Source organism: Typopeltis vanoorti, chromosome 16, assembly GCF_054136105.1.
Source record: "Typopeltis vanoorti isolate ZY-2024b chromosome 16, IOZ_Tvanoo_1.0, whole genome shotgun sequence".
Lineage (NCBI taxonomy): Eukaryota > Metazoa > Arthropoda > Arachnida > Uropygi > Thelyphonidae > Typopeltis > Typopeltis vanoorti.
The window spans coordinates 12,871,824-12,889,264 of record NC_143564.1 but is presented as its reverse complement, the minus strand read 5'-3'; the positions used below and the strand labels follow the sequence as shown (position 1 = coordinate 12,889,264).

General features: G+C 35.6%; 1 protein-coding gene across 4 annotated transcripts in view; it reads left to right on the top strand.

Moving 5' to 3' along the window:
• Window positions 1–17,441, top strand: part of fmt (phosphatase 6 regulatory subunit 1-like protein fmt) — a 450,952-nt gene that overhangs the window by 305,880 nt on the left and 127,631 nt on the right. For all 4 annotated transcript variants that reach the window (XM_090406310.1, XM_090406311.1, XM_090406308.1 and 1 more), the window contains one exon: window positions 17,247–17,406. In XM_090406310.1, the coding sequence (XP_090262436.1) occupies window positions 17,247–17,406 (160 nt within the window). The remainder of the gene's footprint in view (window positions 1–17,246; window positions 17,407–17,441) is intronic.

Here is a 17,441-nt window from a genome sequence, read left to right as displayed (position 1 = left end):
ATGGTATAGTTCTAAATAAATCTGCTACAAGCCTGCAAGATTCCCTGACTAAATTGAATAACTGTTGTAATAGATATGTGGTATGAAGGTATGGTATAATTACACACACACTACATATCAATAAACGTGTAAAGTTTCATCACGCAAACAGTCTTGATGGGAAATTAAAAAAAAGCTTTGGATTTGCTGACACTTATCATGTTCCAAAAAATTGACATTCTATGCAACATGGAAAGACCATTCATCATCTTCCACAGAATTTTTTAATGATACCAGATTCAGAGCTTCTTTTTTCATTTTCTCACACCAAACAGCATCAACACCGGTTGGAAATGAAAGCACTGTATAATTTAAGAAGGAACAGAAGCATCATAATCTTCATTACAGAGATGATGTAACAATTATTATGAACACTGCAGACCATGATTCAAAAATGTCTCTTGCTTTCACTCTTAAGCCTGTTCACTTATTCCTATCTGGGTCAACCTTCAAGAAACTAATATTCCAAGAACACTATCCAGAAAATAGTATTTCCTTATAGTCCTTTTTGTCAGAATCCTAATATTCAGCATATTAGGATTCTGATACTCTGTTTCAGAATAGCATAGTGACTCTGTTTCCATTCCATACATTGGAAATCTTTCCAATGTATGGGATGGAAACTTCTTCCAAGAGCCATGCTCCTGATGGCTCTTCTTCCAGGTCATAACATTGGGGTATCTTACAAACCTATCCAGGGTTTGTAAGATACCAAGGTGTGTCTGTTGCTTCTGTAGATCTCCAAAAGATCATATCTCCTTTAACATTTGAGTTTATAGAATTATATAAACATTTGAGTATTTATAGAATTCCATGTTCTTGGAGTCTGCCTTACATAGGTCAGGCAAGCAAAAGTTTTGAAAGAAGGAACATCTCAGCAACATGACATATAGCAGAAAATAAATATCTAAGCTTGAACACCATTGTTCTCTTGTCCGTGTGGTTAGCCTAGTGGCTGTGCACTTCTCAACCATATGACTGGGGAAGGAGTGTCCCAGGTTTGATTCCCGTTGAAGACGTGAGGAATTTGAGGATCTTCCTCAGCCATAGCCAAGTTAGCTGGTCTTGGGCGCAGGCAGTAGGGTTATTTCCACCAGTTTATCTGGCGTTTTTCATCCTGCAAGCAGGCAAACCGGCCCCGTAAACACACACGGATCTACAGCCATAAATACTTAACCCCCATGAGGGGGCTGAACTCGCCCCAATAGGGATGGGGGAGAAAAAGGGAGGAAACTCCATATGAATAAATAAATAAATTGTTCTTTTACAAATCATGCCTAATGGGATACAGCAACCATCTACAGGACATCTCCTTTCATGTCAAATCAAGCAATCCACTGTTGAAGTCACTAATTAGAACTCTTGACAAACTTGAATTCAAATTTTTAAGTAATCTTAAAAGACAGATGCATGCCACATATCGCTGGTGCCTTGGTTGCTTGTTACTATTACATTTTACATATAACATTTTTTGAGTTGTTTTTAATTTGTAATCCTTTCTTAATCTACCACTTTTAAGAATCCACTTATCCCTAGTGTACAACACTAATCAGTGTGTAATTTAATTGTATGTATTACCAACAAGTATTAAACTGATTTTACACACATGCACACACGTAAGTTGATTTTCCACTGTAGCGAAATAGTTCCAAACAGCATAAGCATGGAAACTGTTTTAAAACTTTAAATGTATTAGAAATTTCATGTTTGCAAAAACAGTGAGTCATTTCTACTTTTACTGAACTGATCCTATATAACAAAAACTAATTTTAAAACAATAACTATACTTAATGCAACCAAAACAAAACCTCTGAATCTGATGTATGTTTCAATGGCTGTCAACCTTGTTAAGCTGTATATGACACAGGAACATTTATGTCTGTTATGCAGGCTCCTCCAGGAGATCAAGGACATTTGGTGAGGAAAGGCTCTTCTATGTCACATATCCAAATATATATATTGGATCTTTAAAAAAAAAAAAAAAAAAAAAAAAATTCACTGAAGATGCACTCACAACATCCACTGATAGTTTATTCCACATCTGAGAACATAGATCTCCCATGCTTCCTTACCATGCTCTTCTTTACTTTTCTGGATGACCGTGAGTTATCTTATCCTCCACCTTCCATACATTGACAATGAAATCTCACTTGCTTATCAACTTATGTTTTTATCATATCACCTCTCTTTTGTTTACTACTCAATCTTTCAAGACTACATTCCCTCACATGCAAAATTTTGTAGGCCAAATATCATCTTGGGTACCATGGTTAGAGATTTTCAACTATCTCCTCATCTCTTCTGAATTCAGATGACTATACAGCTAGGTTGCAATTAATGCAAGTTAAAATAATGCGATATTCAAATGAGTGCTAATTGTAATTGTATACCATTAGGATTTTAGGCCCTGGTACTTCAGACTGCACGTTAGTTTCATGATTTGTTTTAATTGTTTTAAGAAGTACTCTAAAAAAAATGGACAGAAGGAAAGCTTCTGTCGATAAAAACACTATGAGTGTAAAAAAGAAGCTTGTTATTATATTAGAGCAAAAATTTGATGTGATTGAATGATATGAACGTGGGCATGGCAACTGTAAAATATGACGAGATGTCAAAACGCGCGAAGCAATGATGCGTTTTTTTTTTTTTTTTTTTTTTTTAGTACGCAGGAATATTTTAAAACATGAAATAAAAGAAAAAGGTCAAGTTGCTTCAGCATTTTGTGGTTTGCAAGCATCTACAAGGAATAGAAGTGTTACACTGATAGATAGAAAGAGAGCATCTTTTGATATGGTTTGAAGATTGCAGTTAAACACATTCCTCTTAGAAGAGCAGCCATTCAGACAAAAGCTTTAAATTTGTTTAAGAGAATGAAATCAAAAAATATTTAAGTAGAAGAAACGCTTAATGAAAATATTAGTAGGCTTGATTGAGTTCAGCTACATAATGTTAAAATTAATGTGAGGCAACAAATGAGGATACAGCATCTAAATATCCTGGTGTTTAGAAAGGGGGAAAAAAATTGAAGATGATGGATACATTGATCAATAAATATTTAACATGGTTGAAACTGGTTTATTCTGGAAAAGGATGCCTTTCAGAACTTACATTTCTAAGAAAGAGAAAAGAATTCAGTCTAGCTGCTGAAATATTTTGAAAGACAATAAAGATGTTTTTGTCAGTGTATGCATACCTTCAGGAATGGTGTTTCGAATTTTTTGTGCGTGTTTATTTTGCTTCTATAACTATTCTATGACTTTGTTAACAATAAATTTAAATTATAAATATATTCTTTTTATCCTTTACTATAATATTTTGTTAATAAACATATAAAAACTTATGTTTAAAATTTTTCATTGCCTATTTCCATCAAGCTGGAACCAATTATAATATTTCACATGTAATTATAAGTTTGAATAATGTGAATTCAAATAATGTGACAACTTCATGTGGATTCATTATCCACACTAATCAAGACCTACCTGTATTTGAGCACAATACTCAACTCAATATATAGTTCTTATACTGGATAAGGAAGTTATTCTTCCCCAATATAAAGCCTCGTACAGGACAAGAAAACTTTTTTATTCCTACAAGATAGTGTACAGCAATCCTTTGGATTAATATGCCTAATGCGTTCTTTAAAACAGGCGTATTAATCAAAAAAGCACTACTCAAATATAATTACCTATGGGGAAAAAGTATAATTCATTCCTCAAATTTCTTTTCTGACCTTAATTTTTTTTAATAAAAGAATTAGGATATGTCTCAGGGCCTAGTTAAAGGAAAACCATGAAGCTGAAAGACAAAAAAAAAAACATATTCAGAATATAAATTTATTATTCTACTTCTTAACAAAGAATTTAGCTAACGTAGTTTGGCAGGCATTCTGTATTTTTTTTTTTTCATACAACTGACAGTGTAGCCCTATTGCATTTTCTGCTAATACCACTGCTTCTCTCTCTCTCTCTCTTCATCAATATCACCCTCTAAGCATTGCTGCTTAAAAACTTTGATTGTATGAAAAATATTTTTTTTCATACAATCAAAAATCTCTTTTGGCTGACTGTCAGCGGTTACAATTTTTTCATGTTCTTCAGAATCTTCCCGCTGTGCATCTAAAATTAGCAGGTCGGAATCGCTTAATTCCTCAGAATGAGATTTAATTAACTCTTGGACGTTATCATTGTCAATCTCATCAAAACCCAGTTCATGTCTGATGTTGGCAATTCCTGCACTCCAAAAAACATCAAAATCTTCCTGAAGAGAATTAACATCATCAGCAAACAATTGAAGATCCCCAAGTCAGAACCAATGATATATCATTTACAAACATGTTAAACAATGAGGACCCAAGAACAGAACTCTGAGGTATACAACTGGTTACCTTCCTTTTTTTTTTTTTTGAGGCATTGCTCCATCTCACACACACAAAACTTGCTAGTATCATTCAGATGTTGCTTCTATTGCTTGTTTAAATGTTCTTCTCAGGTAGCATGCCTTAGAGATTGTGATAATCCCCTGGTCCATAGGTTGTATGAGAGAAGTTGTATTTGGTGGTAAAAATATCACTTTAATGTTCTCACACAATAAATCAAGAGAAGTAGAGTGACCAGGTGCTTTGTCTAAAATAAACAGAGCTTTAAAATGAAGATTGCAAAAATTATCAACTGTTAGACAAAAATAACTTGTGAACCATGTTTCGAATAAAGCTTAGTAATTATTTAAATTAAGGGGAGATTGAATCCCACATTATTTCAAAGCCGAATAAGAAACTCTAAGATAGGAATCAAAGAGTTTCATGCCGAATATAGTAAACTATAAAAGTTCGGCGAATCCAAGCGTAAGCTAACACCTGGTAGTACAAACTGGGGCAACTCATTGCAAAGGTGGAGCTTACTCCACCTTTGCAATAATGAAATAATGTGGGATTCAATATCCCCTTAATTTAAATAATTTCACATCGCCGGAATGAAGCCTTTTGACTCTTTATTTCAGTAAAGTTTAGTAATCTATGCTTTCTTGTTAGACTTCCAAATAACGAGGAGGGAAGCTTGATTAATGCCTTTGAGGGTCCTAGGCTTTTGTGCCCTATAAACTACCATGGGTTTTAACTTTAGATCACCTTCGGCATTGCCACCTAATAGAAGAGTCGTTCCATCCTTCGCAACTTTATAACCAGGCTGAGATTTCTCTGATTTGGCCAGAAAAGTCTTGGAAGGCATCTGCTTACAAAAATGGCCGGTTGCATCGACATTAAATATTTGTTAGTCACAATAGGCACTTACTTCCATAATTTTTGTCAAAATCTCTGTATAATTTGCAGCCACCTCCTTATCTGCACTTGCAGCTTTGCCTGTGATTTGAACATTATGTAGACTATTTCTTTTTTTGAAATGCTTAAACCACCGAGCTCTGCTGTGGTCTTCTTTTCCACCATTGATAGCCCTTTCTTTCAAGGCTGTAAAGAGACTTAATGCTTTTGATTTAATAAGGTCAGTGCTTAGCAGGATCCAGTTTTGGTTACAATCTTCAATCCATGTAGAAAGAAGTCTCTATGATTCAATCATTATAATACTTTGATTTCGAGTGGTCTGCATGCATGATAAACTTGAACCAGCCTTACCTTTCTCTTTGTATTCAGCAGTTTTGCTTAAAATTGCTTTTATAGTTGATTCACCCAGTTTGTATTCTTGTCCTATCTTTGGTCTGGATTCAGCTTGTTCGTTTTTCTTTATTATTTCAAGTTTTTCTTCCACTGAGATTAGCTTTTTGAATCTTTTTTGACACTTCCACTGTTTTGCTCACTAATTCTTCTATTCATGATTAAAGGTTGGGAAAATACTTTAAAATAAAAAAGTAAGGAAAACAATTGCAAAGGAAGCACGGGATGTGATCAGCAAAATGCTGTGCAATTAGCAGACGACATAATTTTTGGCGATAATAATTTTGTAAAATGTTTTAAATTGGTAACTAAATTATTTCATCCTGTTGAGTGATTTTTTAAAATAGCCATAAAAAATGAATAGATCGAAAATTTTTAGAATCTGTAACATTTATTTTTAAAGATGTATATAGGTGCGGTTAGCTGAGTGGCTGTGCTCTTCACAGCCATATGCCTGGGGAAGGAGTGTCCTAGGTTCGATTCCCGTCGACGACGTGAGGAGCTTAAGGATCTTCCTCAGCCATAGCCAAGTTAGCCTCTCTTGGGCGTGGACAGCAGGTTTTTTCCCTAGTTTATTCTGGGGTTTGTCCTCCCGCACAGCAGGCAACCTGACCCCGTGAACACATGCTTCAACAGACATGGGATACTACCTGAAATAAGGAGAAACCAACCTATTGTGCGGGATTATCAGTTAAGGAAGCTTGCACGGTAAAATGTGTAGGCCTGCGCGAAATCTTACATACATGACGATGATGATATAGGTGCGCCAATCGAATTTTAGAGGTGCATTAATTGCATTATAGAAAAAATGACACACTAATCGGAGATGCATTAATTGAGGGATTGCTGTACTTTTCAACATTCCAGTTATCCAGTGGGATGACTTAACCACCTTAGCAGTGTTACCTACCCTTGAACATTGTCTCTCATCATCCCCAGCTCTCTGGCTTCTTTGACTACTTGTAAAAAAATTACTATTAGTGTAATACTCTGCTGACAATCTCATCAGTCTAATATGCACAACCTTGCACTTGGCAACATTGATCTGATGTTCATTATCATTTGATTTAGAACCAGTTTCTTCAAGTCAGCCTGAAAGGATTTTGTATTGGAAATATTTTTTATCCCTTCCTAACCGCATCATCCTTAAATAATTTTATGTTATTATCTAAACCACCAGAATATCATTAAACAATAATGGTCCATGAAAAGAATCCTCTGCTACTCAACTGGTCACCGCCTTCTCTTCTTAGACAGCACCTCCATATGTTACTCTCTGATAACTGTAAGCCATCCATTCTCCTATCCATATCACAAATGTTTCATATTCCCAAACAAGCAACCTCCAGTTGGAATCCTGTCAAATGTCTTAGAAAATTTCGAACATTCATATTTTTCCAATGATTGGATCCAGAGGTAGCTCATGGTGTCTGCAATGCCATTTAATTAGAAGGATCTTGGTTTGAACTCTGTCTAGGACATAAAGAGCTGTTATAATGGCTAAATGTGAGTTAGCCAGTCTCATAGCAAACAGACCTGCCAGTAGAACACATGCAGTTAATAGATAACACATTATCCTTATAATCCATTGGATGTAATTCCAAATAACATCATCATCACACTGAATGCCAATACTCTTTGAATATATACAGAGTGTTTCACATAGCGATAGATGAACAATTTTTATTACTGTACAAATGTAGTGTAACACTTGAAGTTTCAACACAAACAGTTAGTTTGATATGACTAGCGCCAGTAATTCTGCATCTGTAATCAGTTTTCTGCCACATGCGGCAGAACACATCTGGCATAACTTCAGCAGTGGTATCAGTAATTCTGGAACTCAGCTCATTCAGATTGGTTGGTAGTGGTGGTGGTGCAAACACTTGATCTTTCAAAAAGCCCCACAAGAAAAAAACTAATGGTGTAAGATCAGGGGAATGTGGTGGCTATGCTACAAGTGCCCCCTCTACCAATCCATCTGCATGGAAAACGGGCATCAAGGTACGACCTAAATAACCATGATGCTCATAAAAAATTGAAAATAAACTTCTGCAACAGGACTCTAATTCACAAAATAACCCTTGTTACCTTTGTGTCACACTTGATTGTGGCTTCACATACTGACAAAATTTGCTGGCTCCAGAAGTGTCAAAGCCAAAGTCACCACAGAGCTGTTGTGAACACACATAGCTCAACATAACAGTGAGAAACATCTCCGGTACCTTAAGGTCTGCTCTTCTCCCATGGTCCTGTTCTTTCCCACATCACTCTTCTATGCTTCAGAAGAGAAGAAGCTACCATTAAATAAATAAATAAAATTAGAAATAATATCAACCTTCCCCTACATCAAGGTATTGCTTGCCCTCCAAATCTCCCGTCTAGCTTGTGGAAATGCCAGGACTGGTGGAGAAAACTCTGGAGTGAACCACAACTACCTGATTACAGATCCAACTGTCAAACCTCCAGGATTTAATCTACCTCAATACCTCTGGAGCCAGCTAAACAGATTTAGAACTGGACATAGCAGCAGTGCTCACTTACTACATCTGCGGAGAATTTTGCGTGTGTGATGTGCAGGCTTGGCATCATTTCACTAGTGACTTCCCCCACAGACTACTTTCCTGAAGGCCACAAGAAGTGCTCTTACTCCCAAGTAATGCCATTAATTGGTTAACTGAACTGTCAGTCTGTATATTGTTTTGCTCATTAATTTCTTGCGTTTTTATCTATATGATAAATAAATGCCATGGCACAGCTTTGAGCTTCCTCCCAAGATTGACGTAATCACATGCTTTGCATTTTCACGTTTTGCAACCTCCCATGTCAAGATCTTGATCACTCTCCCCATGAAAGTAATTTGATCCTATGACCAGATCTAACATACTCATACCCAGAGTCCCCTCCATCACATGCTGCTTCAAGTAATTATCTCTCAGCAGGTGTATAAATTCCATTTCCTTCCTGCCATATGATCTTTCTAAAGTACCATGGACCTAGAAAAAACTTCATATTTAATACAAATTAAATGTGATTTAAGTGATTAAATGGAATGCATTAGTATAAATGATGCAATAAAATTATTTCATTGTTTTTATCAGACTTCAGAACAAAGTCTAATTTTAGAGCCAGTATAGTGATGAGCAACTGGTGTTTTTCATCAATGTTCATCCACTTGGCTAGATTTGCTTCATTAAGATGACTTGCTATACTAAAGCAGGTCCTGTAACACTTGCACATACTCAAGCAACTAAAGAACTTCTTTCCTTTGATACATTCTATAAACTCATTACCAATATTTTCATTAAAATTATCAAACGTCAAGACAGGCCACAATTTATGCCAGCATTTCTTTAGTGCTGGCTTTTGTATGTTTTCTAGTCAGAAGTAATGAACTTCTTTCATGTTAAATTCTTCAATGAATGTCTATACAAACTTGCCAGCATTTATGACATCTAAGCAAATGTTTCATGAAAAATGAGCAATATTAGTGGCAAACGCACTCTGTAAACATTTTTCTTAGCTGTGAGGGTGAGCTAAAAATGCATTTGTTCAGAATGAGAATAATTTTGCAATCTTCTACTAGGCCTACAGATGTGCAGTGTGCTTACACTTCAGACACCCCCCCCACCCTCAAACCAGTCTAACATAATCTGAGTGTTAATCCAGCCATTTTTATTTTACTGTATATCAAGGCAAATGTTAATGCCTTTCAAGAACCTAGAGCATTTAGTTTTTCTTATATCACATCACCAGTAGTTGCACGTGCACATGTGTATTGCATTTGAGCACTAACCTAACCTGAGGATACAGTTAGGACACTAACTGTATCCTTATATTGTCTGAATCCTGTGGACCTTTCTTTGTCTTCCAATTTTCACTTTGAGAGAAATGTCATCACAAGAATTTGAAATGCGCTCTTGTAATTTTGTCAGGACTGAAGGAAGTGTTGGACCATCTGTCGCCAGAAAATCATTGGTGTACCTGTATTGTTCATTTTCACATGAGGGAAACACTATTTTATTACACTTTCATTAAGTACTCCTCTGATCATAGAATCTCTGTATAGAATTTTCTCCCCACTCCATTTCTCTCATTTACTCATATGATCTTATTTTAGACTTTTTTTCCAGCTCTCCAATCTATTGATTTCTCCAGTTTTGCAGTTTACACTGTGAAGGATTATGCATAAGTGCACTATTTCATTACTGAGATCCTCTTTGTTCTCTTGACCTTCTGGAACCTTAGCATGATTAACATTAATTCTGATGCTAACATTTTCTGGTCTGCTGTGATTACTGATTACTATCACGTGCTTTGTTTACTCTGCCCAGCTGGCACTCGCTCTCAAAACACTTGCTACTCACACACTCACTAGTTTAGCTCTCCTTCTATAAATCATTCAGCTTTCATGAAGAATACATCTCACACACATTGCACTGAACAAATTCAATCAAATTCAATTCACCCAACAAGAATATTATTACTGATTATATGAAGAGCCAAAGGCTTCAATTCGGTGACGTGAACTTATTTAAGTTAAGGGATATTACATCCCATATTGTTTCTTAGCCAAATAAGAAACTCGGAGAGTTTCATGCTGAATATAGAACCTATATAAAGTTTGGCGATTCCAAGCATAAGCAAATCCCTAGATAGTGCAGCACCTGACCCATTTGGTAGTGCAAAAGGCAACTCATAGTAAAGGTGGAGCAAGCTCTGATCACTATTCTTGGTATTTACCCATAATGTGAAATTAGCTCCTAGGAGATGTATTGCTGTTCTATATTATGAGAGAAGGTCACTACCCAGACTGGTTTCAACCTTTATTGAGGTCTCATCAGTGAGTAGGTAGACCTAGTTAATAACAAGTTTTTAGCAAACAGAACTTACATCCCTTCTATGAGAATTGCCAAGGTGTCCTAATAAATTACTAATTATATGAAGAGCCGCTTCAATTCAGTGATGTGAACTTATTTAAGTTAAGGGATATTACATCCCATATTGTTTCTGAGTTTCTTATTCAGCTAAGAAACAATATGGGATGTAATATCCCTTAACTTAAATAAGAATATTATTATTATTATTTTATGGCATCTCCATGGTGTCCAGAGACTCATCTTGGGAGACCCAAATTAACCATTATACATATAAATCCCATCATACTTCTCCTTGAACTTATTCATTCGCCGTCAGGGAACTGGCAACCAATTCTGGCATTCCATTCCACAGATGGCCCCTAGTTCTCTATTTGTCGTATATTGAAAATTTTCATTTGCATCAATTTTATAAAACTCCTTTAATATCTTAATAGAAACTTTTAAGTCCACTTTTTCACCTTTTTCACTTTTAAGTCTTATGCCCACTTTTTCACCTATCAATGAAACTTTGTAACACACAAACCTTCATCCTATCCTTGTCGGGAGGATAGGTTGAAATGAAAAGTGTAATGATATCTCAGCCACCACTGTTCTTCTACTCAGTGGCACCATACTGACAATATCTAAGTTAAACAAATATATAAGTTTTACTTAGACTAACTCAGTCTATCGTGCACACATAACAAACACTTCTTCTGCTTGATGAAAATGACATCTGTAAAGAAGCGCACATCTGGGGCATGAAAAGCTTTAGTAAGAAGATTTAGTACGAGTTCTTCTCTGGATTTTCTCAGTTGATGCATACATGAAGTATGCACTATGTACCAAAAAATGTGAAAGATTTGTGGACTTACTGTAACAGAGTGAATGAAAAGAAGATACGCATTAATGTGTGTGAAAAATGTAATGATAGGTTAGAGCATTCCAAAATGGGAGCTAGCATCACCAGTAATTGCATGGAAGTGTTAGTCATGATAATATAAAGGGGGGGGGGGGTGCTGAAAAGTTCTGATAAACACCTAGAACAAAAATAATATTAAAGCAGCTGATATAACCACAAGAAAGAACATACTAGTAGCAGAGTTATGAAGGTAACTTATGTTCTTATATCCTTATATGCTCTTTCTTGTGGTTATATCAGTTGCTTTAATGTCATTTTTGTTCTAGGTGTTTATCACAACTTTTTAACCCCTGCTCATAAGCAAATGGAGTGGAAGAGATTAGCAAGAGTTATTGAAAAAAGAAAAGTGAAATAAAGCATCTGGAAGATATTAAACATCTAAAGAGGATATTGACTAATTAGAAGGAGGAAGTCAGTGCTACAAAGAAAGCGTCAAAAGATAATGGTATATCATTGTATGGGGATTCGAACATTAGAGGTTATGATGAATAATAAAGTATACAAAACATGCTTTTCTGATGCTTTTCACAGAACTAAAGAGTGGACATCAGAATTAGTGGCATGAATGACTTAGTTGGTGAAAAGAGGAATCTTGATAGAGACTAGAGGGAGTTGTTCTTTCTATGGAATGAATTTGAAGGGAAGTTGGAATGGTTTAAAATTAATGGGTTGCATTTAGAAAAGCTGTTGTTTGTTGAGAATGCACAGAATCAAGAAGTCAGGGTAGTTAACAATCAAGGATGTTTGAGCATGATAGCATAGCCAAATGAGTTATATGGCAAGAAGAGACTATGGATACAAGTTGACGATGTGTCACAGGATGAGGTGAGACGAGCATGAATGACAGTCAGAGTGAGGATCAGGAAAACAGGAGTGATCAGGCCAAAGAAGTGAGGTATAGCAGCTAGAGTAGAGAATGTTAGTAGAATGGCCTTAGAGACAGGGGGGGGAGGTGCTATGTTCATTTAAAAAAGTAAGGAGTATTCAATAATTCCATATATATATATATATATATATATGGAATTATAAGGCAGGTGATTATGAGAAGCTGTAATCAACTGGCATCAATGCTTTGGGTAGATTAGCTGTGCGGAAAAGATGTTGATGGTGCGTGGAAATTCATAAGGAAGTATCTGACACAAGTGTATATTTCCATACCAAAAGTTAAGCAAGTAAATAGAGTAGGAGTGAAATGGATGAACAGTGAAATCAAGCAAGCTGTGTTGAAAACGTAAAAGCTATGGAAAAGGTACAAGACAATTGGTGGTGATCAGATCCATGAAGAGTATAAAGTGCTGGCCAGGAAGGTGATGAGCATGATAAAGAAAAGAGGTTACATTATGAGAGGAGATTGACTGATCAAGCTAAGGTTAATTCGAGGAAATTCTTCTGCTATATGGCAAGCAGGAGAAAACTAATTATAGCAGTTTGATACTGGTGGATAATCATGGCAGCAGAGTGACTGTTGCAAAGGATATAGTGGAATTATTGAAGGTGCACTTTATCAGTGTATATCATTCTGATGTAAATGATGCAGTGCAATATATAGAGGGAGGCAAGTACAGCAATTCCTCGATTGGTGTGCCTAATGTGTTCTTTTAAAACAGGCACATTAATCGAAAATGCACTAATCGAATATAATAACCTATGGGAAAATGTATAATTCGTTCCTCAGATTTCTTTTTTGATCCTTAATTTTTTTTATAAAAGAATTAAGGTATGTCTCAGGGTCTAGTTAAAGGAAAACCATGAAGCTGAAAGAATAAAACATTCAGACTATAAATTTATTATTCTACTTCTTAACAAAGAATTGAGCTAACGTTGTTTGGCAGGCATTTTGTTTCTTTTTTTCATACAACCGACAGTATGGCCCTATTGCCTCTTCTACTCTTCTGTAAATTTTACTGCTGCTCTCTTCATCAGGGTCAGTCTCTAAGCATTGCTGCTTAAAAACTTCGATTGTACGAAAAATATTTACAAATTGTTTCTGTGAAATCTCTTTTGGCTGACTATCAGTGGTTAAATTTTCTTCATATTCTTTGGGATCTTCCCGCTGTGCATCTAAATTTAGCAACTTGGAATCACTCAATTCTTCAGAATGAGATTTAATTAACTCTTGGACATTATCATTGAAGGGGAGAAAAAAATGAAGGACATACGAATTGGTCGTCAACACGCAAAATCACGTTCTTTATAGATAAAATTTGCCAACTGTTATACAAGAAATAGTTACCACTTTAAAAACTAGAATGATCATAAAAAAGAAGTTAATTTTCCGGCGTGTAATAATAAACAACTCATCCCAATGGATTGATTACCCTATTATCGGAATGAATTCTCCTTTTTTGTGATGTGCACAGAAGTGTCGAAGGGTCTCGAATCTGTGGGCATACTATAGTAGACGACATAAATTTTGGCATTAAAAATTTGGAATATAGTGTACATGGAAGTAGTGTAGTATGCCATTAAAAATAACTTTGTGAAATGTTTTAAATCGGTAACTAAATTATTTCATTTCTGGTGAGTGATTTTTTTAAATAGTTAGTCAAAAAAAAGATATAGATAGAAAATTTTTAAAATCTGTAACATTTATTTTAGATGTATATAGGCGCACTAATCAAATTTGGGTCTAAAAAAAATGACGCACTAATCGGGGTGGGTGCATTAATCGAGGGATTACTGTATTAGGAAAGTTGGAAGTGAAAAAAATCAGATGTATCGGTTGTTGATTGGGTTAGATGCTAATAAGGCTGTGGGAATGGATGGCATATCATCATGTATTCTTAAGGAATGTGCACAACATTTAGCTATGCCCTTGAATTTGTTGTTTAATTGAAAGTCTTACAGCAGGTAGGGTTTCTAAGGAGTGGAAACAAGGCAAAATTGCACCACTTCATAACCATGGATTTAGGACAGAAGTTTCAATTATAGACCAGTCTGTATAACTGCAGTTGTAATCAATGTGAAGAGATTGGTTAGGAATATAATACAAGGTTGGGTTGGTGGACATTGCAATCTTTATGATGGTCAGCATGGATTTGTAAAGGATAGGTCTTGTTTTAGCAATTTACTTGCATTTCATGATAATGTAATGAGTGTGTTAGATAAAGGAGAATCATATACAGTGATATTCTTTGACTTTGCAAAAGTGTTTGATAGATTACCACATGATACATTGATGTACAAGCTGCAGAGGATGTAAATGGATAGCATATTGATTAGATGGATTGGAAATTGACTCTCTGAATGATACTTACGCCTGGCTTACCTCAGGGTTCTCTTCTTCGGCCCTTGCTGTTTAAGATATTTGTAAGTGATATATCATGCGTCCTGACTGGAGATCTTCAGTTGTTTGCTGATGATGCAAAGTTGGGGAGAATTATAAGTAGCATTGTTGATGTTAATTCCCTTCAGGAAGATTTGAATAAACATTTGGCTTTGAAGGTGTTGCATTTTGGAGTGTAAGAATATAAGGTTTCATTTATAGATGTCACTATACTGCAGGAAGTAAGTGAGATTAGAGATTTTGGAGTGATGGTTGACAGTAGATTGAAGTTTAGAGGGCATATTGCAAGTGATGCAAAGACTGCACATCATAGTGCTGCTATGATAAGAAGTACACTATCATATAATGATAATGGGTAGTTGTGCCACTGTATGAAGCACTGCTCAGACCACATTTGGACTATTGTATTCAGATTTGGGCACCTGGTTTTCATTGTGATGCAGAAACATTGGAAAGGGTCCAGAGACAAGTATCTAAGATAATATTAGGGGTCTGGAATGTTGGCTATGGAGAGAACTTGAAGGAATATGGATTGGAGGAAAAGTGATATGATAGAGATGTGCAAGTTGGTGAGAGGATTTTATCAAATTAATCCAGAGGGGATTATAAAAAGATTAGAAGGCAAGAGGGAAATAACCAGAGGCCATCCCTGGAAGTCGTGTAAGAGTGTGGTGAGGGGTAGATTTTTTACATGGAGAACTGTGGGTAAAGGGAATGCATTGCCAGAATATGTTGTTAAAGAGTGTTAAGGATTCTAAGATTTAGCATGATAAATATGTCAGTTGATAAACCTTCCACGATGAGTCTGCTGATTCCATGGATGGTGTAAAAATAATAATATAAAAGAAAACTGAAGTGAATTAACTTATGAACTAAATTTTAAAAAAATGACATCTTCAGCAGTGGTAATGACAAGCTAACTATACATTGAATTTGGTGTGTCCAATGATGGAAGGTCAGTTGTCAGGCAAGCAGTTGTGCAAGTATACTATGTCTGTGCATTACACATGTACTCTGGCTGTTTCCTTGCCACTGCACAATGAAAACTCTAAATTTCCAACAGTGGAAACCTTCCTTTTTATGCAAATCACACCTATGATTGTAACCGTATTGTATGGGTATTATGAATGGAAGGAAACCCAGTTCTGAAGTCTAATATGGAACTTTTTCAAGCTGCTTCAGGCCTCAGAAAGCAGAATGGTTGTATTCCATTAGACAATCAAATTCACCTATCACTCGGAGAGCTGCCTGTTGTGAAATTCAAACCCACAATTTACTGATGGAAGAGCAGTAAACATCATCATTTTGGTAACCAGGCTATTAGATATGAGACCAATCAACTTGCCTTTAATTGAAAGTAATTATGAATGTTGCTTTAAACTAGAGTGAAAAACAGACCTAGGTCATTCCAATCAAAGGACACATGTAAACCACTGCGAAGATATTCATCACTTCAAGTTTGAATACAAATAATTCAAAGCCTTCTTTAAGAGGTGGAGCAATCTTCCTGACTTTGTGCAAAAGGATTTTTAGAAATTAAAATTTTAAAAGAGACGTCTTTTTTGTTTTACCTTTTAAATCCTTCAAGTTATATAGTGATGTGTCTTGTGTCCTGTTTTCAACAAATAAACTATGAAATCAGAATCCACAGAAAACTTGTCAGAAACACAGCATCAAAAGTATATTGTGATGAACAAGAACAAAAGTCTGTCAAATATCCTTGTTTCATTGAAAATAAGAAGTAAGATGGCTTACCAGCCAAAGGGACTTTTAGAATTAGTCTCCCATATTCATTAATGTAGTCATACTTGAGATCAGGAGAGTACTTTATTACTCCTCTCACCTCCAACAATACCTATTAGATTTGTGCCAGCTACTGCATATTCCATCTTATGTCTTTATGAAGGAGTGTCCTGGGATATAGTCTACCTGACCTGTCTTGCTATAATAATGTTAGCATATGTATCAGCTGACTTAATAAAGTCATAATTTATCATTTATTTTGGTTTGATATGGTGTCATGAACTGATAGTGTTTAAAAAAAAAAAAAACGCGAATTATACTCAGCAGAAGTATAATTACTGTTCTTTAATTTGTAACATACTGTTACAAATTTCATGCACAGTTAAAGAATTTTAACCTTGCATGGAATTTCAGGGAATAGAATATAAACAGAGGATTTAACATTGAAAAACAGCATTGAGTTGCCATCAGAGGTAAAGAAACCTTGTGGCTGAAGTGTAGAAATAAAATGGTGATAATGCTTCACGGCCAAAGTGTGGTTTGGATGTGGAGCATTATCGTTTGTTGATTCAATTCCCACAGGATTTATGTGATTTGAATCCATAATGATGCTCTCTCTCTCTGCAACCTTTTCCACCTTATTAACTGTTTTTAATACTAATTCTTGAACTTATTGATTATTGTTTGACTTTGTTAATATTTTGTTAATAAAATTTTCCAATTCTTTTCAAGCCTGGACAGCAACTTTTGAGACAGTCCCAATGGAAGTTACACCTGTTGCAATAAATAATAATCCATGGGAAAACACTGAACCACAGACTTCTGCTGAGGAACAAAACTGTTGGGCGGATTTTAGCAATTTTTCTAATTTCAGTTCCTCTGCTAATGAACCGTGAGTTTATATTATTTTAATCTCTTATGTGCTGT